At 35.6% G+C, this 24,479-nt stretch overlaps 2 protein-coding genes and 1 non-coding gene across 14 annotated transcripts; 2 read left to right on the forward strand and 1 right to left on the reverse strand.

Moving 5' to 3' along the window:
• The first annotated feature begins 39 nt into the window (after nt 1-39).
• On the forward strand, nt 40-24,094 carry EIF5A2 (eukaryotic translation initiation factor 5A2). 11 transcript variants are annotated; one of them, XM_073897310.1, is made up of 11 exons: nt 40-186; nt 908-1,107; nt 1,642-1,746; nt 7,844-7,975; nt 8,531-8,622; nt 13,554-13,744; nt 14,580-14,660; nt 19,791-20,426; nt 22,007-22,099; nt 22,226-22,414; nt 23,078-24,094. In XM_073897310.1, the coding sequence occupies exons 2-5, from the start codon at nt 943-945 to the stop codon at nt 8,588-8,590; spliced, it is 462 nt and encodes a 153-aa protein (XP_073753411.1). In that variant the 5' UTR covers nt 40-186; nt 908-942; the 3' UTR covers nt 8,591-8,622; nt 13,554-13,744; nt 14,580-14,660; nt 19,791-20,426; nt 22,007-22,099; nt 22,226-22,414; nt 23,078-24,094. The 11 variants fall into 11 exon arrangements, with proteins under 11 accessions (XP_073753411.1, XP_073753405.1, XP_073753421.1 ...); XM_073897304.1 differs by having other exon boundaries at nt 13,650-13,744; XM_073897320.1 differs by lacking the exon at nt 19,791-20,426 and having other exon boundaries at nt 13,650-13,744.
• Nucleotides 7,406-7,546, reverse strand: LOC112834621 (small nucleolar RNA SNORA67). The gene has a single exon (XR_003210971.1). It is a non-coding gene; the product is annotated as a small nucleolar RNA SNORA67 (small nucleolar RNA).
• RPL22L1 (ribosomal protein L22 like 1) lies at nt 20,289-24,293 on the forward strand. 2 transcript variants are annotated; one of them, XM_025879030.2, is made up of 4 exons: nt 20,289-20,426; nt 22,007-22,099; nt 22,293-22,414; nt 24,032-24,293. In XM_025879030.2, the coding sequence occupies exons 1-4, from the start codon at nt 20,418-20,420 to the stop codon at nt 24,174-24,176; spliced, it is 369 nt and encodes a 122-aa protein (XP_025734815.1). In that variant the 5' UTR covers nt 20,289-20,417; the 3' UTR covers nt 24,177-24,293. The 2 variants fall into 2 exon arrangements, with proteins under 2 accessions (XP_025734815.1, XP_025734823.1); XM_025879038.2 differs by having other exon boundaries at nt 20,382-20,426; nt 22,010-22,099.
• The last annotated feature ends 186 nt before the right edge of the window (nt 24,294-24,479 follow it).

Below are 24,479 nucleotides of genomic sequence, written 5' to 3' on the forward strand. Positions count from 1 at the left end.
GCCGGGACCTATCCCGGAAGTGGGGCTGAGGTGGGGGCGGGAAAGGGCGGGGAGGCCGGGGTGTGGAAAGTGTGGCTGCCCCGCCCCGTCTCTTGGAACTGCCGGGGCCGCCACCGCTGCCGCCGCCGCAGCTGTAGGGAACCGGCGCCGGTGCGCAGGCGAGAGGATCTCTTCCCCTGCTGAAAGGTAAAGACAGGGGAAAAGCTGGTGGGGCCGGGACCAGAGCGAAGCAGGGCCGGAGAAGGCGGCGGGAGAAGGCGGCCAGAGCCGAGTCCTGAACGAGGGAAGGAGGAAGGATGGATGGGGGAACCGAGGCGAGCGCGGGACCCGCCAGGGCTCAGGCCCATGCGGGGCCGGGCCCGGCCGGGCCGGGGATGCCGGCAGGACAAGGGGGCGCCTGAGAGGCCGGGGCGACGGCGCCGCAGGCTGGAGGGCGGAGTGCAAGCCCGCTGCCCGAGGGCCAGGTGCCGTTGGCCAAGTCCCGTTATCCCCATCCTTCACGGGGACGTGCGGCCTGGGCTGGGTACCCCGCAGTGGGATAAGGGCGGCGGCGAAGGGCCGGGTGGCGCGGCGCGATGCGGGAAGGTCGCTGGCTCTTCTTGCGGTGGGACAATGGGGGTCAGGATTTGCTGCCTCCAGCGCGGGTGAGTGCCCAGGGCGGGTACACCCCCCACCCCCAGCGAGCTCATCTGCGACTTCCCTCCCCATCTCCCCACCTCCCCACCAATGGTTAGAAAAGTTTATAAGGAGGCCGGAGTTAGAAAGTGCCCACTATTCTTGGGTGAGTGTTTTATAAATGAAAAAAATCTATTGATCCCATGATGCTTGGTACGTAACCTGTTCGAAATGAGATGTTTCCCTGCCTGCGTTCCCGTTGTTAAAAAGCAAACACAAACTTTTTGCGTAGTTCCCTCGGAAAAGCTACCATCTCCCCAGCCCACCATGGCGGATGAAATTGATTTCACTACTGGAGATGCTGGGGCTTCCAGCACTTACCCTATGCAGTGCTCGGCCCTGCGCAAAAACGGCTTCGTGGTTCTCAAAGGACGACCATGCAAAATAGTGGAGATGTCAACTTCCAAAACTGGAAAGCACGGTCATGCCAAGGTAAGTGCCCTTCCAGATCTCTCTTTGCGTTGGGATTTTGGTCATTTGCATTCCAGTACGGAACATGAGATTTCCATATTTATAACTTTGTAATAATTACATTTTTTTTCTTACCACAATTTCGCAGTGACCAGCTATTGCTTTGAATACTGAAAGGTAGCATTTCCTTTTGCGGCCTTTATAATGTTTCATTAGCTGGTAATTGAAACTTACCTGAATCCTAGTGACTTGGAATATCCAGTTTACAGATGAGAAAACCTGTTCTAACACAACTGCATTTCTCTTATGTACTCTTATAATTGAATTACTGGGCTGTGTATGATATTGGGTCTTGATATGTCATGAAACTGTTTAGTTGCTCACTGCTTCTCAATTCTATGACCACTGCATTTTTTTTTAAGAAAATAAAATTAGATGACCTTGGAAAGAGAAAGAATCTGTCATGATCAGCTTTGGTATTGTGCTCTTGTGTATATAATGAGTGATATACTTGGCAAAGATTAAACAGGTTTCCTGTTCTCCCTTCTTTGTTAGGTTCACCTCGTTGGAATTGACATTTTCACCGGCAAAAAATATGAAGATATTTGCCCTTCTACTCACAACATGGATGTTCCAAATATTAAGAGAAATGATTATCAAGTGAGTACTAACTTCCTTTAAAATGCTGCTTTGTTTCTTAAAGTTGCAAATACATACTACTATCAACTGTAATTTGACAAAACCTGGTAGTAGTTTTGTAGATTTTTCTAACCAAATATTAGGCACCACCTAGCTTAGAAGTTGGAAAAATAGTGATATTTAACCCTTGTACCTTATCTAGAATTATGGCTAATTTGCTGGGGTTTTTTTTCTTAACATTCTTGCGTTTTTAAAGTTGAGCATGTCTTATTATTTCTCAGACCACATGATTGCATATTGTGACTGAATAAGCTCAATGTTTAATGAAACTGCTATTCAGTTTGTTGTAAAATATTTCCAATTTAGATAACTCCCTCCTGGATGTTTTATTTCTTTTTACTTCTCAAACCCAAGACTTTTAAGAAATCATTGGAATTCATGTTCCAGCAACCAAGTTTGTGTATTAATGATTGTGAATCAGAATTTGGTATTCTTAAATAGGGAAGTAAGTTGAAAGCCATTAATAAAAGAAAGTATATGGCCACTACATGTGGTTAAGAAAATGCAAAACTATGTAATTGTTTCATTTACATTCAGTGACCATGCTGTGACCTTTAGTTGAATTATAGGTATAGACTTCCAACTTTTAGTTCCAATTATGCATTTGGATAGGTCATGTTTAATGATAGCATTTTGTTGTTTTGGAGTATTGGTGGTAACCAAACCATTGACCTCATAGAATGTAGGAGCTCAAATTAATCATAACTAAAGTCTTTCTTGTAAGTCTTCAATCTCACTGTTAAGCATACTATACATAGAATTCTTTTCTGTTCGTTTTACACAGTGAAAAATATATGTGTGACACTTAGATTTTTTTATTCTTTTTAAACTGATTTCTTACTCTACCTTTTATTGTGTTATATAATTTTTCAAGCATGTTATCATCAACTGCAATTAACATATGATTTCCTTTTACTCTTTGTCCACATGTAAAAATATTTTTACATAGTTTTAATCTGGTAAGCAGTTTTATATTTTCACTTTCCCACTTATGTTTTCTAGGTTGCTTTGGAGTCTTTGTAGAAATTTGAATTGTCTTATTATAACAATAGCATATGGGTTTTTTTTAGTCAGACAGTTGGGTTTGGATCTAGTTCTGTCACTTTCTAGCTGGATGACCTTATTTAGACATGGCTTATAGTGGGTGCTCAATAAACATTTGTTAAATGCATAAGGCTAAGCATACACTTTTCTTTTGCCAAAAATGGATGTCTGTTTTCATCCTTGACATGTGAATGCTTTGAATGTTCAATATTCATTATATACATTAATATGCATTCAATATAGAACACTTTTGTCTTTGAGTGTTTCAGAAAGATAGTATCAGTGATTCATCAGTAATTATTACTATGATCAAATTAATCATTGATTGAAGCTCAAGATTTAACATAAAGGAAAAATTTGGTTTGGGTTTTATTTAGGGATACAGCAGGGTATAGGGGAATGAGATATGTGAGCACAAGATTTTAAATAAAAACAAGACCACTAACAGTGTCAAGTCACATAAGGAGCCTTAGGCAAAAAGGAAAAATCAGTAACTCAAATTGTCTTTATTTAAAATTTTGATATTTTGTTCATGGAATTTTTGTATTCTAATTTTCTTTTTTTCTTTTTTTTTTAAAGATTTTATTTATTTATTTGAGAGAGAGAGAATGAGAGATAGCGAGCACGAGAGGGAAGAGGGTCAGAGGGAGAAGCAGACTCCCTGCCGAGCAGGGAGCCCAATGCAGGACTCGATCCTGGGACTCCAGGATCATGACCTGAGCCGAAGGCAGTTGCTTAACCAACTGAGCCACCCAGGCGCCCTTAATTCTAATTTTAAAATATTTGTTTGATCACTGATGAATTTTTTTGGTGCCACCTTAAATTTTGCACTCAAAATTAGTGCCTCACTTGCTTTATCCTGTCTCAGCCTTTGGTATGTGGTCTACACTGTATCATGGATAATAAGAGAATGACTCAAGCCAGACAGGCTGGGTCCCAATCCTTACTTTAACACTTATTAATTATGTGACCTTAGCTGGCAAGTTACTTAACCTCTCACCTTTTTTTCTTTATTTATAAAATGAGGATAGGAATAATAAACTCCTCATGGGATCATTGTGAGGTTTAATTAGTTATTACTTAGAGCAGTGCCTTGCATGGTAAGTACTCAGTAAGCACACCCCTTCGTTATCAGGTCAGCCTAGAATACTTATTTCTGTTCATTTAAAAAATTTAGCTCTGTGAGCCTTTTCAATGACATTTATTGTGCTGTGGTGGTCTTCATGCACCTATCCACACCAAATAAATACAAGGTATGAACCTGGAGTTGGGAGGAAAAATTTCTATCAAAGACAATATTGGAACAATTGGCAAATTTGAATGGACTATATATTAAATAATATTTTAGCAATACTGTATTTTTTAACTTTGAAAAATAAGCTGATTATATGAGTTTGTCTTTTTAGGAAAATACACAAATATTTATTGCTAAAGAGTCGTGATGTTTAAAACATACTCTCAAATGGTTCAGTAAAAAGAAGAAAAGAATAAGAAGGTATATTGTATGTATTTTATGAATTCCTATACACAGAAAGAAAAAATGCACATGTTAAATGTTAACAGTGGGTGAGTCTGGGGAAAAGATAGGGGATTTTGATGTATTACTTTTGCACCTTTTCTGTATATCTGAAAATTTTTAAATTTATGTAAGAAGGTAAAATAATTTTCATTATTCTATTTTTCTATAGTTTAGTTTTATTTTTGAAAATTTTAATTTTATTTCACATAACAATTTATTTTAATAAGATGTTTAATTTTTAAAATATGTTGTTTTACTAGATGTTTTATATTGTCTATACATTTTTTATTTGAAATGCTTTTTCTTTCATCCTGTAGTTTAACTCATGAATTCTTAACTCTTTAGAAATGAAAATCACCATTATATAAATAAATACCAAGTATCAGTATTATTATATGGCTTTTATGTTTCTGTCACTAAATGACAGTGGAACTTTTAATTCTTGAAATAGACAAGTTCTACTTCAGGGAATTGCTAAAAGGGCCAAAATCAAAAAGATCTATCTTGTAAGCCTGTGGCTAATTGTTTAAAATAATACAATAAATGGTGTTGGGAAAACTGGACACCCACATGCAAAAGAATGAAACTAGACTATATCACACCATACACAAAAATTAACTCAAAATGGGTTAAAGACTTGAATGTAAGACCTGAAATCATTGAAGAAAACATTGGTGGTAAGCTTCTTGACATTGGTCTTGGCATTAAGTTTTTGGATCTGACACCAAAAGCAAAGGCAACAAAAGCAAAAATAAACAAGTGGGACTGCCTCAAACTAAGAAGCTTCTGTACAGCAAAGGAAACCATCAAGAAGATGAAAGGCTGTCTACTGAATGGGAGAAAATATTTGCAGAACACATATCCAATAATATCCAAAATATATAAAGAATTCAACTCAATAGCAAAAAAAAAAACCCCAAGCAATTTGACTTAAAAATGGGCAGAGGATTTAAATAGACATTTTTCCAAAGAAGAGATACAGATGGCCAACAGGTACAGGAGAAGAAGTTCAACATCACTAATTGCCAGGGAAATTCAAATTAAAATCACAATGAGATATCACCTCATACCTGTTAGAATGGCCATTATCAAAAAGACAAAAAGTAATGAGTGTTGGAGAAGATCTGGAGAAAAAGAACCTTCATGCACTGTTTCTGGGAATGTAAATTGGTGCAGCCAATATGGAAAACAATATGGAGGTTCCTCAAAAAATAAAAGTAGAACTACCATATGATCCTGGTATACCACTTCTGGGTATTTATATGAAGAAAATGTAAACACTAATTTCAAAAGATATATGCACCCAGAAGTTCATTGCAGCATTATTTATAATAGCCAAGATATGGAAACAATCTAAATGTCCATTAATGGACAAATGGATAAGATGTGATATATATATATATATCATACATCATATATACATACATACATACATACATACATACATACATACACAGTAGACTACTACTCAGCCATCAAAAAGGAAATGCTGACATTTGCAACAATCTGGATGGAACTTGAATGTATTATGCTAAGTGAAATAAGTCAGAGAAAGATAAATAGTGTATGATTTCACTTACACATGAAATGTAAAAAACAAGTGAACAAAAGCAAAACAAAACTTATAGAGCAGATTAGTAGTTGGTTATTAGAAAGGAGGGTGGTGGGAGATGAGTGAAATGGGTAAAGGGGGTCAATTGTATGGTGACAGATGGTAACTAGACTTATTGTGGTGATCACTTTGTAGTATATACAAAGATTGGTATGATCAAAAAAAACTACACTTCTGCCTCAACCTGCTTGTTTCCCACTTCTACCAACCACATTACAAATGTTTGAGTGATGTAAAGATGAATTTAAAGTATTTGTGGTTGCATTGTAGGGTGGTTTTTTGTTTTTGAGATTTTAGACATGTGCAAAAGCTGAAATCTCTTGTTGGGGTATCTGTGGAAAGCCATAGCCAGATTTGGTTGGTAGTGCCGTAGAAGAGAGCTTTGAAAACTATGTCTGTGGTAGTTTTCAATTTTTTGAAAAATTTGAAAAAATTTTTTCAGTTTTTTTTCAAAAAAAACGAATTATAGGGAGGTAAGGATCATATCTGTGACCCCTTTTGTGTTTGTCAATGTTCTGAACAACTAACTGCCTTTTATAAAATCTGTTAGAATTATAGGCATACTGATAGTGTACATGCTTTGAGAATAAATGAGTACAGCCTGGCCATTTCCTCATTCCTATAATAAAAAAAAAATTGAGTGATATCAAAATTGTGTCTTTTTGAAGGTTAGACTGGGTTTGTCTCAATATCATCAACAAGCTAGTGTTTGTCTTTTAAAAAATCTAATGTCCTCATTGAACTGAAGACCAAAAGTTTTCCACTGAAGTTTGTTCATAATCAAATTATAAAACACATTGTAATCATAGAAAACTAAAATTAATTTTATGCCCATTAATGGGAAAACAGTTAAATCAGTTACAATCTATCTATGCAGTTGTGAAGTGGTTAAAGAGACTAAAGTAGGTCCATAGTTTCCAAGTTGGAGAGATTTCTAAGACATACTGTTAAGTGAAAACAACTTGCTGAAAAATACCTGTAATGTCCCATTTATTTTTGTTCTTTTGCCTCAAAAAGTACATTTATTCAAAGAAAAAAAAATGACAAGATGTCCATCCCATGACTCCCTTCCCTCCCCACTCCTGCTTCTCTTCAGCCTCCCATGGACTGAACCCTGGGTAGGGCTAGATAGCAGGGCAGCCCCTCAGATGAGGTCAGCAACAGTGAGGGGCATCTCCTCAATGGAGGTGTTGTAGAAGGTGTTGATGTCTTGAAGAGTTCTCTTGTCATCTTCTGTCACCATGTTAATGGCCACACCCTCACAGCCGAGTCATCCACCATGACCAATTCTGTGGATAAATTTTCCCCCTTTGGTGGGAAGGTCATAGTTGGTGACTAAAGAAATCTGCTACTCATCAATGCCTTTGGCCTAGTGTTAAGGGAGAGGACAACTTCAGCATGTGAATGAGAAGAGGGCACAATCTATCCAGAAGGGATTGAAGTATATGTGTAGGTAGCCAAAGGAAGGCAAAGGGAAAAACATCCCTTCTCCCCCAACAACCTAAGGCATGCCAGATTTATTCCAAGTTGCTACTTTCCTGAAGAGGGGCACAAGCAGGCCCCTTGGAAAGGGAATCACTTTAGATTCCCATTTATTTTTTTTAAAGCAACCATATTTGTATTGTGTACATAAATGTGAATTCTTCAGGACATACTATGTATATAGATTTGGGGGAAGGTGGTGTGCAGGAGGAAGTGAACTTACACTTTTAGTCTATACATCTTTTATACTTTTATATGTTTAACATTTTTAAGCTCTAAGAGTATATTAATGTATTACTGTGCAGCTGTACAAATTAATGTGGATTGCAACTGAACTATGTAAATACTACAAAGAGTGAATATAGTCTAATCAGTGCAAATGATATAATTTCTTTTAATAGCTAATATGCATTCAGGATGGTTACCTTTCCCTGCTGACAGAAACTGGTGAAGTTCGTGAGGATCTTAAGCTGCCAGAAGGTGAACTAGGTAAAGAAATAGAAGGAAAATACAATGCAGGTGAAGATGTACAGGTAAAGACCTATGGGAAGATTGCTTTTTATAAAAACTTTGTCCTAATCTAGTTAGCAAAAAATGCCAACTATGAAATGTAGTTCTTAAATACTGCTGAAATTGAGAATGATCTCTATAAGACAGTTTTCCCATGATACCCTTAGAGACCCATTACCAAAGAAAGTATCAAAGTTCACTTTTTGCTAGGTAGACACTGCCAGCCCCAAATTTGTTTTGAAGATCAGCATATGAGCTATTAAGTATGAAAAAGGATGTTATGGGAATACTAAAGCGTGAAGGTGATTTACTCTGTTATAACTCTCAGAAGCATAATATCTAATAAGTACTGAGGCATTTATAGCTCTTTTTTCCCTGTTCCCTGGAAGTTACCTTAAAAACCACAATTTGAGAAATTTTACTTCAGAAAACTATAAAGAAAATAGATTATCTGGACTTAGGATACCTCTTTCCAAAGTCAATGTGTATAAAATATCCACAAATATCCAGTATATAATAAATTAAATATATATGTATTGCTTTCTGAATAACTTTTTGCCTTCGTTTTTCCCTTCTAGGTGTCTGTTATGTGTGCAATGAGTGAAGAATATGCTGTAGCCATAAAGCCCTGCAAATAAATGGGAACATCAGGCATGAGCAAAATGTTTAGGTCTGGATCAGCCACAGATCTAAAGTTTGGTTCTAAGTTGTCACCAAAGCTATGGCCTTCATAAGCAACCTCATTTCTTTTTTAATTGTTTTGAAATAATTGTGCTGAGTTAGTTTTGCAGGCAATTGGTAATTTAAAATAATCAAGCTGTGTAATTCTGGGTTTTTTTAATTTTGTAGGTGTCTTCCTTATAACTTTGTTGTGGTTTTCAGTGAGTCCAAGAAACAGATACGATGGCTTTAGCAGGTATGATTTGTCTGAGCAAATCATTCCTGAATTTTAGTTGATAATAAACCAGGGTTTTAAATCAGACAATGTAGCATCTAGTGGTATTGAAGTACCACATTTAAGTTGAATTGCTCTGTAATAATTTCAGACTTAATAGAGAATAAGTAGATTATGGATTGGAATTGTCACAGCTTCAGCCTGTGTATGGCAAGAACAAATCCTTAAACAGAAATCATGTTATCAAAAAGTGTCGGTTATCTTAATAGGCATGTGCAGCCACCTGTATTACCTGTATTACCTCAGTCACACTTTTCTTTGCCAAATTGTTGGAGGACTAAACATAACCTTCTATGTAGTAATTTTGATACCTGCTTGTGGTTGACAGGGAGGCATTGAACTGTTGGGTGACTATTCTTAGCTAGTCAGATTGTAAAGGAGTCTGCAAGGGACAGTGGCACAGGTGTTGGTTAGAGCTATAGGTCTTTACTGGAGGCCTGTGTAATCAGCATAAAAATAGGAAGTTTCTAGTTATGTTTTTGCTTTTCCCTTTTGTTCTCTCTCTGTATTTAAAGGAGTGACCTGCTTTCTAGGGTACGATACAGTGCTTTTTATTACTTACGTTGAATAAATTGTTGGTATTTATAGTAGTCCCTCCTTTCCAACCATTTTTAAGGAGATTTTTTTTGACATTAAAGTATTTAGTTGTCAGACAAAAACTGGAAATTCTTACTTTAAATTGATTTGGAACATTTGTTAAATTTATGTATACTTTTTCTAAAGTGAAATGAAAGTAAATCATGGAAGAAGAGTTACTTTATGTGATAAGTATTATTTTACTTATTTTAAGAAGTACATGTATTTTTTCTGATTGTTATGTACTTAATTCAGTTACTGGTATGAAACATAACTAGGAAAGAGTTCTGCAAACTGAATTATTTTAAAAACTATTCTAGGAGACACAGCTACATTTCTCTTTAGTCTTTTGGATCATATATATCTTATTTCCAGGACTCTGGACATGGTCACAGGGTTTGTGAGGACCTTTGACTTAATAACAATCATATTGAAATGAAACTTAGAACAAAATCATTACTTCAATAATACCTTCATTCTCTAAGACTGAGTATGAGACCTTTCCCATCATCCCTTGATCTCTGAAAGGCCTTTGTTTCTATCATCTAGAGGAAAACACATATGATGCTGTAACTGATCTAATCAGTGACTGAATATAGCAGTAGGAATAGAAGATTCCAAAGGTTTTAGTTACTTAATTTGTGCACATTTTTAAATCTTATATTGGCTTCAGCAAACGCATTTGGAAAAGAAACAAGAAATGCAAGGAGAATTCTAAAGCACAAGAAATACTGAGATTGTAGTTAATAATTTTAGTGTAACATTTTAGCTTTTGCCCATCTAAAGCACAATTAGGAATTAGGCTAAATTCTTTCCAGTATTCCGTTTAAATATCTACTACATACTGCTCTAGTTTTTTAGTACTCTGTACTGTGTGTTTTACTTGTTGCTCGTTGCATTGTTACCCACAGGAATCCCGGGAAGTTCTCAATCTGTGCTACTTGCTGGTCACTCATCTGACCCCGGTTAACCATATTAGTGTTCTAGTTTACTATGAATTCTGGATTAGCATGCCCTTGTTGTTGTTCCTAACTTGTCAAACTTCACATAAATACATTTTCAATTGTGAGGTAAGCATATGTAAATTATAATAATGCATCTCTATCTTCATACTTTGAATGGCAAAAGCTTTTATGCGTAAATATTTTAAGTACTATAATGAAGTGTAAATACTCTTCTGATATATAATTATAAGTATAGATTTTAAAGATATGGGACTTTATTTTCACATAAGTCAATACATGTTTCTCTAGAATAAAATATTTCCTTTAGTAAAGCTTTATAAATTATATTAAAAGGAAGCAGGTAAACATATTTTTTAACATAGAACAGAAGTGACTTCATTCTTTTTTGACATCAGAAATATTAAAAGTTGACTCCTAGTATTTGTTGTACTTTTCTGTAGCAAATGTTAAATATCACAGGTTACCATGTATAGAGTGTAGACTGTCCTGTTGATAGATTATACAATGATACACCATTTTTGTCTGCAGGCATTTCACCAATTTATATACAGTATAAACAAATGGAATATTTGTTTCTTTCTAGAGCAAAGTATTTTATTTCTACTGTGAAGACTTTGTTATATCTTATTTGCTACTACAAAGTTGTATACCCTCTGAAATAGATCAAATCATTGCTACTTTGACTTAGCATTTGCATCATAAACATAATATGATGTTTCTTTCATTCTCCCCTCCAAGGGCTGTCTGTCACTTGAAATTGTTGCTAACCAAGCTCTTGAATCCGTTACCATTTATGGTACAAAATTCTGTACCAATGCTTTATAATGATTACCCAAAACTCCCTGCAGCCAGAGCATGATATCTTTAATAGGAGATGCTGTAATAAAATGTTTAGGCTATAAAATTTGGGGACACAATTTTTCATTATAGCACAATGTGAGTATGTGCATATGCACACATAGCTTTGTATGTTTATTCTTTTTACAAAGTCCTTCCAACTCTTAAAAGTACTGTAGTCTGGTAGTGCCTCAAATGTTGGTAACTTTTTTTTTTAATTTACAACTTTTCCAGAATTTGTTTTTGTAACTTCAAAGTTTCTCAATTAGATTATTTCTAGTTGAGCTGTAATTTGAATGCATTGTTCTCAGGGCTGTTTGTGCTAAGAGCTGAAGTTGCATTATTTTAAAGCTAACTGCCTGAAAGTATATTGCAAAATTTTCCCAAATTGTAATACAATGATACATGCAAATAAAAAAATCCTTAACATCAACATACTTAACCTATATGCTAAGTATTAAAGAAAAAAATGGGAACATTGGTAACATCTATACTGGAATCTTGCCATATTTTTTTCATTTTAGAATAGAATTTGGTAGTCTTACCTTAGAACTCAAACCTTAATGATGTATCTGAAAGCATTCCTTTGGTATGGACCCCAAAGGTAGTTTTTAGAGCCAGACAAAGTTGTAGTGGTTCTCAAACATATTTAGGGACAATAGATCAAAAATTCATAATTCTTTTTTGTGTACATGAAAATGTTTACATACTGAATTCTATAATATGAACTGGAAACAAATTTACTATGAGAAAATGTGGCTCTTAAGCAGTATAAGAGCAAACTATAAGCATATTTCCATAAACTGTATGTTATACTGAACTGATCAACAGTTTAAAATTTTCTAACTTAGGCATAATATTTTATAGTTTTTAAGCCTTTTTTTCTCCTAGCGTTCAGAGAAGTATAGACAACAAAGGCTATGAAAAATTTATTGTGGAAAAATCTTAAAATTGAGAAAATTCAATCTATTAACTTTAATCTATTAAATTTTTTCCCCTGAATTGGATATATGGCATCATTATTTGATTTTAGCAGGGAACATTTGGATTTAGCTTATGGAACACAGATGTTCTGTGAGAACATGACTTGAAGTCACTATATAATGTTTCTCCATTAAGTATACATCTGGACATCAACTTAAGTACCAAGTGAGGTCAAGTGCCTGAGAAGTGCTGCCTACATCTAATTAGCATGTTTTCCTTATGTGAAAGATGCATCTTATAGCAATGCATATCAGGCTTTCACCTGCTAGAAACATACTTGTTGCCAAACTTTACCAACCACCACTCTTCCTCTCGCCTTAGAATTGGGTGAAACCCCTATTTTACAATTGAGAGAAAGGTTCTTTTATTTATATGAAGTCCCTAAAACTATTTCTTGGCGTTGGTAGACTTAGATTTATCTTAGGTTGAGATTATATTTTTTAAAAACTCTAGACATTAAACTATATTCAATGATGACTGTACAGCTTGTCATAAGTCATAGTTATGATCTTTCTTGAGAGGAATTATTACGGTTAATACCTAATAAATAAGCACTCTTGTGCTTGTTATAAAATATAATGCAAATTACTAGTTCTATGCTAGTATAATGAAAATGACTAGTTCTGCACTATTATGTACCTGTGTTCTCTCCAAAAAGGAAATAGTTGAAATGGCATTGTTTAATCCAGTGGCACTTTATTAGTAACACATTTTATTTGTTTTAGGTATAAAAGAATTCTTCCTTTTATCTACAGAGACTCATGTTTTAGCTAAAACTTTAAAATTGTAAGACCTGTAGTATGGATATTATAATTGTGCATTTTACATTTCAGAAATGGGTAAAATTCAAATATTGTCTTTGGCTATACTAAAATGTTGAAATTCTTTATATTATAGATGATGAACATCAATTATAACTTTTTGTTACATTAAGATATATTTGTCTGGTAACTACATCAGTTATATTAAATAAAAATAAAGTTAACTTAATAGCTTGCCCTATTCTTGTACATATATATTCCTAAAACTATTGTCATACTAGAAAATAGTATGGATTAAGGTATTTAGCACTATTAAAAGAAAATGTCACTTGTTTTTACCATGTTTTTATAGTCTAGGTCCTTACTAGAAAGCACCTAGCTTTATGGCTGAGAATGTTATTTTTTAAATTTTTAAGTTTTTAATATTTTTAAAATATGTAAAATAGTCCCATGGTTCAAAATTCTGTAATTACAAGAGTAAGAACATATTCCCATCTTCATCCTTTTCCTTGCATACTTCCAGAGACATTTAATGTAAGAGCAGTTTATGTTCCCTCCTCTACCCCTGACCTGCCAGACTCAGGTGTTCTCTACCAGCATTGCTGTTCTCTTTCCACAGTGATATGAATGGTGTGATGAGTCCCTGAAGCAAACCCTTCATCCTTTTTCCAAGCCTATGTGTAATCAACACCATCTGGACATTTTCATCCCTAGGTGGCTCAACCATTTCTTCCTTTTACACACTGTACCATTCTAGAACATTTCCCACTCCAACATGTGAGCCATGCCAAAAGACTACCATGGCAGTTGTAACCTCATATCCATGGCCAGTATTATTGATATCCATACCCTTCCAAATCCAGTGAGATAATTGTGCAATACACAAAATACCAGATTAGAGTCTTCCAGCTCTTAGTCCTACTCTTTTTGCCATTTGCAGATACCAGTAGCCTGGTCTCTCAGAGGGAGGCATGGGAGGAAAAAGAGTGAAAAGGCTAATTATTTGTTATGTGTCAACTGTCTTAATCTCCTCTCCTCCATCCCCAACCTTATAATTAAGCATTCTATCCAAATAGGAGGTGTCCTGTAGAATTGCCACATTTAGAACTCCTACTGTCTGTCTAAAGTGTGTGCTCCCCTGGGAATTTAAAACATCTATAGGCATACCACAGAAATATTGCAGGTTTGGTTCCAGACCACTGCAATAAAGCAAATATCAAAACAAAGTGAGTCAAATGTTAAATTTTTTTGTTTCCCGTACATATAAAAGTTACGTTTACATTATACTGTAGTCTGTTAAGTGTGCAATCCCATTGTGTTTAAGAAGGCAATGTACATACATGAATTAAAAAATACTTTATTGCTAAAAAAAATCCTAACCATCTGAGCTTTCAGCAAGTCATAATCTTTGTTGGTGTAGTTTTGCCTCGATGTTGATGGCTACTGACTGGTCAGATTGAGTGTGGCAATTTTTTAAAATAAGGCAACAATGAAATTTGCTGCATTGATTAATTATTCCTTTCATAAACTATTTCTCTTCTCTTGATAGCATTTTATGTAGTAGAACTTCTTTCAAAATTGGGAGTCAGTCCTCTGAAACCTCAAACACTGCCGCTACTGTATCAACTAAGTTTGTTATATTCTAAATCTCTTATTGTCATTTCAGTAATCTTTACAGCATCTTCACAAGGAGTAGATTTCATCTCAAGAAACCCATTTTCCTTGCTCATCCATAAAAAGCAATCCCCAATCCATTAAAGTTTTATGTGATTTCAGCAATTCAAATATAATAATGAAAAAGTGAAATATTGTCAGAATTACCAAAATGTGTCACAGAGATATGAAGTAAGCAAATGGTGTTGGAAAAAATGATAGGTTTGCTGGACTCAGTTGCTATAACCTTCAATTTGTTAAAAAAACAAAAAACACCAAAAACCAATACCTGTGAAGTGCAATAAAGCAAAGCACAAGATGAGGTATGCTAATATTCCCATGATACATTCAGCAGGATCAGTTGCAACCACTGAGTGTGTTTTGGGTAAAAAGGACCACCTACAAGGTTACATCAATTAATTGTCCAATTTGAGATTTATTTCTGGATCCAGTCAAAATAATTTTGCGGGCACACCCCTGGGGACGTCCCAACATCACAATGACTTGTGTCCAACCTCAGTTGCCATCAGATCCCTAGCACAGATTCTAATTAGCAAAATGAAAGCTCATCTACCCAACACTGATAGTATGTCTGCCCTTCTTTGTTCACAATTATGTGTATGAGTTTCACTTAAAAAATTGCTGTCCTCTAGTTCATTTTAATTGCTGTGCAATCAATGAGATAAATCTTTTGGAGATATTATGTACGTATCACTAACACCCTGATGTTAGAGAATATACCTTCCTTTCAAAGGCAAATGGAGGGACACCTGGGTGGCTCAGTCCTTAAGCGTCTGCCTTCAGCTCAGGTCATGATCCCAGGGTCCTGGGATCAAGTCCCACATCGGGCTCCTTGCTCAGTGAGGAGCCTGCTTCTCCCTCTCCCTCTACTGCTCCCCCTGCTTGTGCTCTCTCTCTCTCTCTCTGACAAATAAATAAAAATCTTAAAAAAAAAAAGCAAATGGAAATTTCATAATACAGAATAGGGCACAAAGAGAACAGTAGTTTCTATAAGGTAGAAATATTTAAAATAACACTCTGATACCAATTCCAAGTGAAATTAAAAACAAAATTGAAAAATAAAACTCTTCTACCTGGAAATTTAAGGACCTGTTATGTAATTCTGTGTTGAAGGGGAACTACAAACAAGCAATTCCTGAAAGACAATGATAGTGAAAACACTATATATCAGAATCTATATAAAGCAGTAGAAAAAAATATGTAGCCTTAACATCTATATCAATAAAAATGAAAGAATGAACATAAGTGAACTTAAAGTCCTAAATCAAACTAGAAAAATAACAGCAAGATAAACCAAAAGAGAGCACAAGAGAAGAAATGATAAAGATAAAAGCAGAAATTAGTGAGGTGAATAGAAAAATAGCACATTTAAAAAATAAAATTCTGGTCCTTTGAAAAATTAACAAAACAACAAATCCCTGGCTGATTTATTTAAGGTGGAGGAAGAAAACACAAATAGAAAAAATGAGAAATGCTAGGAGGAATGACTAATAATGCAGAGGAAATAAAAATAAAACATTCAAATAAATTTGAAAATCTAAATGATATAATTTCTTAGGAAAATGTGGTTATTAGAATCAACCTCAGTAGAAATAGCCTAAACAGAACAATTTTAATAAAATAAAGAAATGAAAAGCTTATCAAGAAACCATCCCACAAAGATTTATAGATGTAGATATAGATGGAGGGAAAGAGGAAAAACAAATGATAAATTAATGGGGCAAAGTGTTAATAATAGGTAAAAATATGAAAAAAGGATATATAGATACATGTATGTATCTTTTGTCCAGATTTCATGTATTTATGTGTATGTGTGTGTTCTTTGAACTATTTTCATAATTTACAATTTTAGGTACAGTAATTATTTCTAAAACTTAATTCAGAAAACATGTATAGTACCATCTAATTTTTATAAATGAATGTAATTGTGTAATCTGAATGATTTATATTTATACATTCACATTCACAAACATGCCCACAAAGCATTAGCTATTTCCAAACAAGTGGGATTTTAGATATTTTTATGCATTATCTTTTTTGTTTCTCTGTATTTCTTTCCATGAGCATTTCTTTTGACTTAAGATACTAATTTTGTTAATTTAAGAAGTTCCTTAAAGCAAGGTTTATAATAGTGTAAAAGTAGAAATAATTTAAATGGCCACCAATAGATGAATGACAAGCTAAAAACAAGACAAAAATGATAAAAATTAAGCAATTAAAAAAGATACTTATTCTCATTTTAAAGTTTGATCAATTATTCAGAATTCCTGTGGCACTAACAGGAAAATCTTACTTCTGAAATTGCTATTGTTAGAAATAATGAGAACAAATTATCACTTAAGTTTTTCCTAAATACACACTGAGAGAAAAGATACATTGAAGCAAGCATAAATTTTTAATCATAGTTTTAAATGCTTTCTAATCAAATTAGTAAAGGAAGGACAAGCAGCAGTGATTTCAGTTCCTATTTCCCCTACCTGGTGCTCTTAACTTTCATTTATGAGTATTTGACAAAGAACATTCAAGGTTAGAGGAGTTAAAAGCAATATTCTTCAGTGGTAATGAGTTTTCTCTCAGTGCCTCATTGTTTGCACAGTTGGGCTGAACACATCCTTCGTCAAAGCTGTGCAGTTTGCTTCCATAGGACTGTTTGTGCTATAATGTCATTTGAGTATTATTTTTCTGGAGATGGGTAGTGTTTTCCTATGTTGCATTCTAAGTGATTTCCCATTCACTAATTTTTTCTGCAGCTGTGGCTACTCTCCTGTTTAACTCATCCACTGTTTCTGAGGTTTTCTATTTTTAATTTCTAGAACTTATTTTCTTTAAGTCCTGGCCAATTTGATTGTTCCTGTTTCCCTTAACATATTTTAAATACTTTTAGCTTTTAAATATGTTCAAGACACTTATTTTATATTTTGTCTAATTCCAATGTATATTGGTCTGATTTCATAGATTTTGGGGGGGTTGATTTTCATTCATAGTGGCTTTTTTTCCTGTGTATTTAGTGATTTTAAAAAAATTGTCAGCTCATACTTCTGTAAGTTTATCACAGGGAATCCTTTGTGCCTGGATCAAAAGTGCATTTCTACAAATAGCACCTGCATTTGCTTCTGCCTAGCACTACCAGTCCAAGCACACTTTAAACAACATTTTTAGATTGAAGCTTTTCCATGCTATTTGAGCTGAGCTCATCCTAGTTCCAAACTTATAGGAGCATGCCTTGTCAATTCCAAAAAATTTTTACTTTCCACCAACTTAATCATACATTAGAAATTATAAAACTGTGTTTTAGCCAGTTTTTCAGGGTGGCTATATATGGAGGGGTTTCTCTGTGAATCTAATCTGCCATATTGTTCTTCTATATTTTATTTTATTGACTTATTCAAGCTCCAGAATCATGTAGATCAAATGACGGAAGTTTATATTAGAAATATATCTCATATATTACAGTATCTTATATTTGAATACCTGGAAAGGCAACTTCCCCTTATTCTAAATTGTCTTGACTCTTTTCAGACATTTAATTCATTTGTTTTAAAATCCATTGTCAAAATTAAAATATCTGGGAGAGGGGTGTTGACAGGCATTGTGTTCATACTGTATGTGTAAAATTTGGGAAGCACTATGTGCAATATTTAATCTTACCATCTGCACATTTCTAGTTCATATTCTTTTTAGGGTTTTCTCCCTAATTTGGAGAAATCTTTTTTTCCCCACTATAGTTTCCATCTAGTTATTTTGAGATTACTATTTTGAAACACATGTTTTTAATATCTCCTTTGTACAAGTGACTTAACAATTCTTTAGGGTTTTTTTTGTTTGTTTGGTTTTGGTCATAAGATGGAAGTCTGCCAAAAACAATGGAAATAAAATAGTGCCTCAATTATTGGCTTATTTTCAAAATACCTAATAGTGCAAGGATCATTTCTGCTCTGCAGCCGGAGCAGCCCTGAGAAAATGCCAACTGCCTTTTTTCCCTTTAATGTTCGGAAAATAAGTGGAATTATTATGGTTCTTGAGGTAAACAACCAAAAAAAAAAATCTTCTTGAAATGGATTTCTCCCAGGAATTCAATACCTTTATGCAGACCCTACACATTATATGCTTCATTAAAGCATAGTTTCCACTATTACTAATCGCTGTCATAAAAGATATATACAGTTGTCACTTTCTAGGGTCAGTCTCCAAATTAACAACAAAAGTCCACCCCATCCCTACCCCTGACCCCCAGTATGATAGTTTCACCTCCATATAAAAAATTGCAAAACATTGAGAAGCATATCACTTTTCTGATCTGATGTCAACTTGTAATTCTTCAAAGTTCAAAAGCTATTTTTTCCTTTTGTCATCTAAACTGTCACCATCCCACATCCACCCTCATGTGCTTTGTCCATTTTAGTAGTTAGGTCTCAGCAAACATTCATTGAATTTTAATTGGGAAGCATTTTGGATGGAAGTCAAGAGTCCTAGGGTGTCATGAGCACACTATAAAGGTGCACACATGAGTTATGTCTTTCCATAATGGCAGCTTTATTCAATCATAAAGCAAGGTTAACATAATTATAAAGCAGGTTCAGGATTCCAAACTCAATGACATTCATTAGTGTTTAACTTGTTTTCTTACACATCACACAAATTAAAGCACAAGAGAATCACATAACAAGATAAAACAAGGGGTAGGAAGTTAAATGAACCAAACGCAGTCATTTTGTGAGTGTGCAGTTGAGATAAGGCCTCCCTTCGGTCTAAGTCAGCACTCAGCACTTGGTACTTAAGTATGTTCAAGCGGTGAAGGATCTCTGTTCTGTCCCGAAACCATTTGGGCAGGGTCTTCAGGGCAGTTGCCTTTTTGATGTGGTCAGAAATGAAAGGGTCAGCATCTGGAAAGTCTTGAGAGTTTGCTGCAAAAATCCTCCCTTTTTAAAGAAATTTAATCAGTCTTGGACCTTTGTAAACCTCGTCTGGTTCTGCTGGTTATCAGTTTTTGGTATGGTCAGCCTGCGCTGGCTTCCAAGACATCTGGTCTTAGCTGCAATGCCCTTGGCTGCTTACATCACTGCTTAACCTAAATTCGACTTCACAGGAGTAACTCCATCTTAATTTCTACTAAAACCCATGATAAAAGTGAAGCAACAGTGAACTCAAGTGAACAAGTAAGCAATACTTTTTTTTTTCTTAAGAGTTTTTTCCTCGAGAATCTAGTTTATTTTGGCTCCCTCAGTTATTTCCCTCAACGGTCATTTAAAAAACAAGACTCATAGACAAAACACAAATACAGAAGTAACTTTTTCGCTGTGGGGTCGTAATTACAATGTAAGACAGGAGATCCCAAAGCAACCTGAGAGCCTTGCCCTGATTGTTAAGATCTAGGCGATTAGTGAAAGATGATTCCTCCATCCCTCGGTTGTGTTTATCTGGGAACCACCTCCCGTAACTGCGGAGACCTTTGTAGTCAACGGACGAACGTCGTCATTGGCGGAAAACCCTGAATCATTTTACTACGGCCGCTAGCCGGCGCGCTCAGGAAACCTGACCGCATCCGAAGCCTATCCTCCGCCGCACGCCCGGGTTTCCTGGGTTACGGGCCTCCCCACGCTCTCTTCCGGGAGGCGGCGAGCATACGCTCTCGGCGCGTGACGCAGCACGTTTTGCTATAAGTACGTGACGCGCGACGGTCGCTTTCTCTTTGATCGCCCGACCGCCTTTCAAAATGGCGCCGGTGAGTGAGGGTGGGATTTGGGTGGGAGCGTATTACCCCAGTGTAGATGATTTTTGCCATCTAGCAAGTTGGGGGATCTCATTTGAGATAAAGGGAGGGTAGAAATGGAAACTGGGTCAGGAACACAAGCACAATGTTAAGGTTCTCAGTTGTTTTTTCGAGACACCTGGCGACTGCCATGCGGTCTAGTGGGAGTTCTAGGTGGGCCCGGAGTTTGGATGAGTGGCGCTGGCAGCGCAAGGAAGGAGGTACAACGATGAACCGGACTAATGGGACAGCATTGGGCCATTTCTTTTCAATCTCGCTTCGAATAATGCCAATGCTAGCCTATTCGTTTGCGCTAGGAAGGAGATTGGGTAATCGGACCGGTCTGATGGCCTTGCCAGAGCGAAGGGAGCTCCGAGGCTACAAAAGTTTCAGAGAACTTTGGAACTAAGTTGAGAAAGAAGTTTCTTTAATTCCTCATGAAGAAACTTTTTAAAAAGATAAAAGTCAGGACTCGCAGATGTAAAAGCGTGCACCAAAGATATTATGTTCTTAATTAACAAGGGAATCAGTAAGATATTTAAAACCAATCCAAAGAGCATTTGAAAAGGTACGTATATGTCGACAATTTACCAGTTCCAAGTTTTGGATATTTGGGGCGGGGGAGAGGGGTACAAGTTACTCGGCTACTTAAAACCAAACTGGCATTAGTACCTGGTGTCCTTGGGGTGGATCTAATTTGGAGATGGCATCCTCTGATACTGATTTGTCTGTTTTCAGTATATTGTCTGAATGTAATTGATAGTAGCCACAGCAGCATTTTACTTGGATAGCCCGATTATGTGTATTGGTCTAAGTTTTGGGTATGAAAAGCTAAAGTTACATAATTTTTTTAAATTGAAAGTCTTTACAGGACCTAGGGTCCCCCTCCCCTCTCTCACCTATAACAACATAAGGATTTAATTCTCTAGACTTGAGTGGATAGAAGATCCTATTCTGGCACATAATTGAGGTTGGGCAAGGTAGTGTATACTACCTGTGTCCCATAGGGCCTGGCCTATGGTAAACAGTATCTGATAATTTAAAATTGAATGTCAGTGGTCTGGAAAATATTAAAGGCCCATAAAACTTAACTTGATGATTGGAAAAGAATGGGCTTCATTAGACATTCAGTGGGTTTCAGTTTTAATTTACAGTAGAAATTAGATTGATCTTTATATTAATCTTCCTCTGGTTGTAAATACAGGATTCTTTGGAATTTACTGATGAAGGGAACTAATAGTGGCTTGCCATATGCTTTGAGCTTTCTTGAGTATTGCACTTTTGAGACACTTGGACGGTGGGTGGGGAAAATTTCCGTTGGATTTTACAAAAACTTGGTTTAAACCAAGGAGTGTATCTCTTTTCACATAGCCTGACTGAGGAAAAGGGTATATCCAATAGAAATGAAGCAATTTTTTAGAATTTTGGACCATTTCATATATATATGTATATAACATCATAGTACATGTACGTCTTTGGGCTGCTACAGATTTTAAAGTTTTGTATATAAAGTGAGCAAATTGAGTAGTTGTAATTATGTTAACTATCTGTAGCAGAAAGACAAGAAGCCTAAGAAGTCAACCTGGAAATTTAATTTGGACCTTACCCATCCAGTAGAAGATGGAATTTTTGATTCGGGAAATTTTGTAAGTATCACTCTCCTCAGCTTGTTTTTATCATTGTAACAGAGTTCTTTTTTTTTTTTTTTTTTAACAGAGTTCTTAATGATTAAAGTATGTAATATTTGATTTTAACCTAAGCTCTATTCCTAGGGTACCTTCCCTAGTGACTATCTAGGGTTTTCTTCCCTAGTTTTGCATGTTTTCTGTTTTAAAATAGGAACAGTTTCTACGGGAGAAGGTTAAAGTCAATGGAAAAACTGGAAATCTGGGGAATGTTGTTCACATTGAACGCTTCAAGAATAAAATCACAGTTGTTTCTGAGAAACAGTTCTCTAAAAGGTTGGTATTTGTTTACCATAATACTTTAGTGAAATTATGGTAATTGTGAATATTTCATAGAATACATAATCCTTGTGTTTTCATAGGCAGGAGTAGATTTGTTGATGATAAGGTTAGAGAGATACAAACAGAAGTGTTTTGAACTTATTAATGGCCTATGTGAATGGAAAATATGTTCAGTAACTGGGTGAGTTACTTAGGCTGGTTGTCAGTAAGCGTAATTTATTGCTGGAATATAGGCAAGTTATATACAGGGCTCCTGTCCAGTGCATGGTAGTCCCTGAAACCCAAATTATGTATGAACTTTAACAATGTTAAATGTTTTATTAGAATACGTTGCAAGAAACATGTCTAATGTGTAACATGAAAGTAATGTCCTAAATTAAGTAATATAAATGTTTTCTTACACATGTGGTTTTAAGGTTTTGGTGGTTTATTTAGTAGAGGCAGCCAGTCAAAGGTAAAGTAACATTTTGCCAGTTTTAGTTCGTTTAATTTACTAAGTATTTACATGGCAGCACTCTTGTAGGACTGGATAGCCAAGCAGGCAAGTACCTACCACTAAGGAGCTTAAATTCTAGTGGAAAGAGACCAATGAAATATTAAGTAGTTGATAAGTGCTGTGTAAATGCATAAAGAGGATTTCAGGGTTGATATTTTTAGATAAGTGGTCAAGAAAATCTCATCGAAGTGAAGTGCTGGAGTGAGGCATGCAAATTAGGGAATTCCCAATTGTGGCTGAAAAAGACTGATGGTGGAAGCTGAAGACTACGAACCTGTTGTGAGAATAGGTGAGCCAGTGGTGTTTTGGACTTAAGGAACAGTGCATGTTAGCTGTGGTTATGAATTCATCACTAGGGACTTGGGGATGAAAGGTAATGTTCTCAGGGATCTTAACAGACATGCCCATAATTATTATAAATGCAATGCTGTTAATTGCTGTGTTGAAGGTAAGAGATAGGGCATAAGAATTTGCAGAGAACCTGAGATGGAATGAAGTATTCCTAGCAGAGGGAACAGCGTTAAGAAAGGACAGGGAAGCTCAAGTATTGCTTGATAGTTCAGAATTGATGTAAAGTGTAAATGAAAGAGTGGCTGGAGTGATGAAATTAGACCATGTTTCAAAGCTTTTTATAAGGACTTAGCCATGTTAGTTGAAATTGTGTCGATAAACCTATAAATGGATTCAGCCCTGTTGATAGGTTTCCTGTTGTTGATCGTGGAATTGAGGTTAGGGATGTTGATAGTGGTGAAAGGAATGTTGACAATTTAGTACATAATACATTTAAGGAATAAAATTGTACATTAAAAGGTAATCTGATTATGGCAGTAAAACTGAAGGGGAAACTACTATTGCTCTTACTAGCTTCAACATAAAGGATGTTTATGTTAGGGATATGGGAGAATAGGGTTTGTAGGAGAATCAGCCTATTGTAATTGGGGTTGAATGGCCACCTTATTCTTAGATCCCCAACAACCTTGAACAATGTTGGATACAAATGAAATATTTTGGAGGGAACATTAAAGATGAATGAATACAATTGCATATCTTTTATATAAGCCTTTGCATAGTAGATAATTGTATTTCTTAATGAAATTCATGTCTTTATTTTAAAGGTATTTGAAATATCTTACCAAGAAATACCTTAAGAAGAACAATCTTCGTGATTGGCTTCGTGTGGTTGCGTCTGACAAGGAGACTTATGAACTTCGTTATTTCCAGATTACTCAAGATGAAGATGGATCTGAGTCTGAAGACTAGATGAAGCTGCCCCTTACAGGGTTTTGCTTGTTAATAAAACAAGTGAAGCATGGGAAAGAAAGAAACATCTAGAAATGGACTTTTAGTTTATTGGTAAATAAAAAGCATTGTACTCTGTTTCCGCCTCTTTTATTTAAGTATATGCCATTTACATGATTCTGGGCTTTCCTTTGATAGTAGTTATAAGCAGTATTTAAATAGCTGATAGCTGGTAGAAATTTTTCAGGATTTCTGAAATTCATCCTTTTATGGGTGTCCTCAAGTTAAAGTATGTAGTGTTGTATAGGAAATAATGAAACACTG

This window comes from Callorhinus ursinus, unplaced genomic scaffold (assembly GCF_003265705.2).
Source record: "Callorhinus ursinus isolate GAN/ISIS: 27379988/994484 unplaced genomic scaffold, GSC_fseal_2.0 scaffold1, whole genome shotgun sequence".
In the NCBI taxonomy this organism is placed as follows: domain Eukaryota; kingdom Metazoa; phylum Chordata; class Mammalia; order Carnivora; family Otariidae; genus Callorhinus; species Callorhinus ursinus.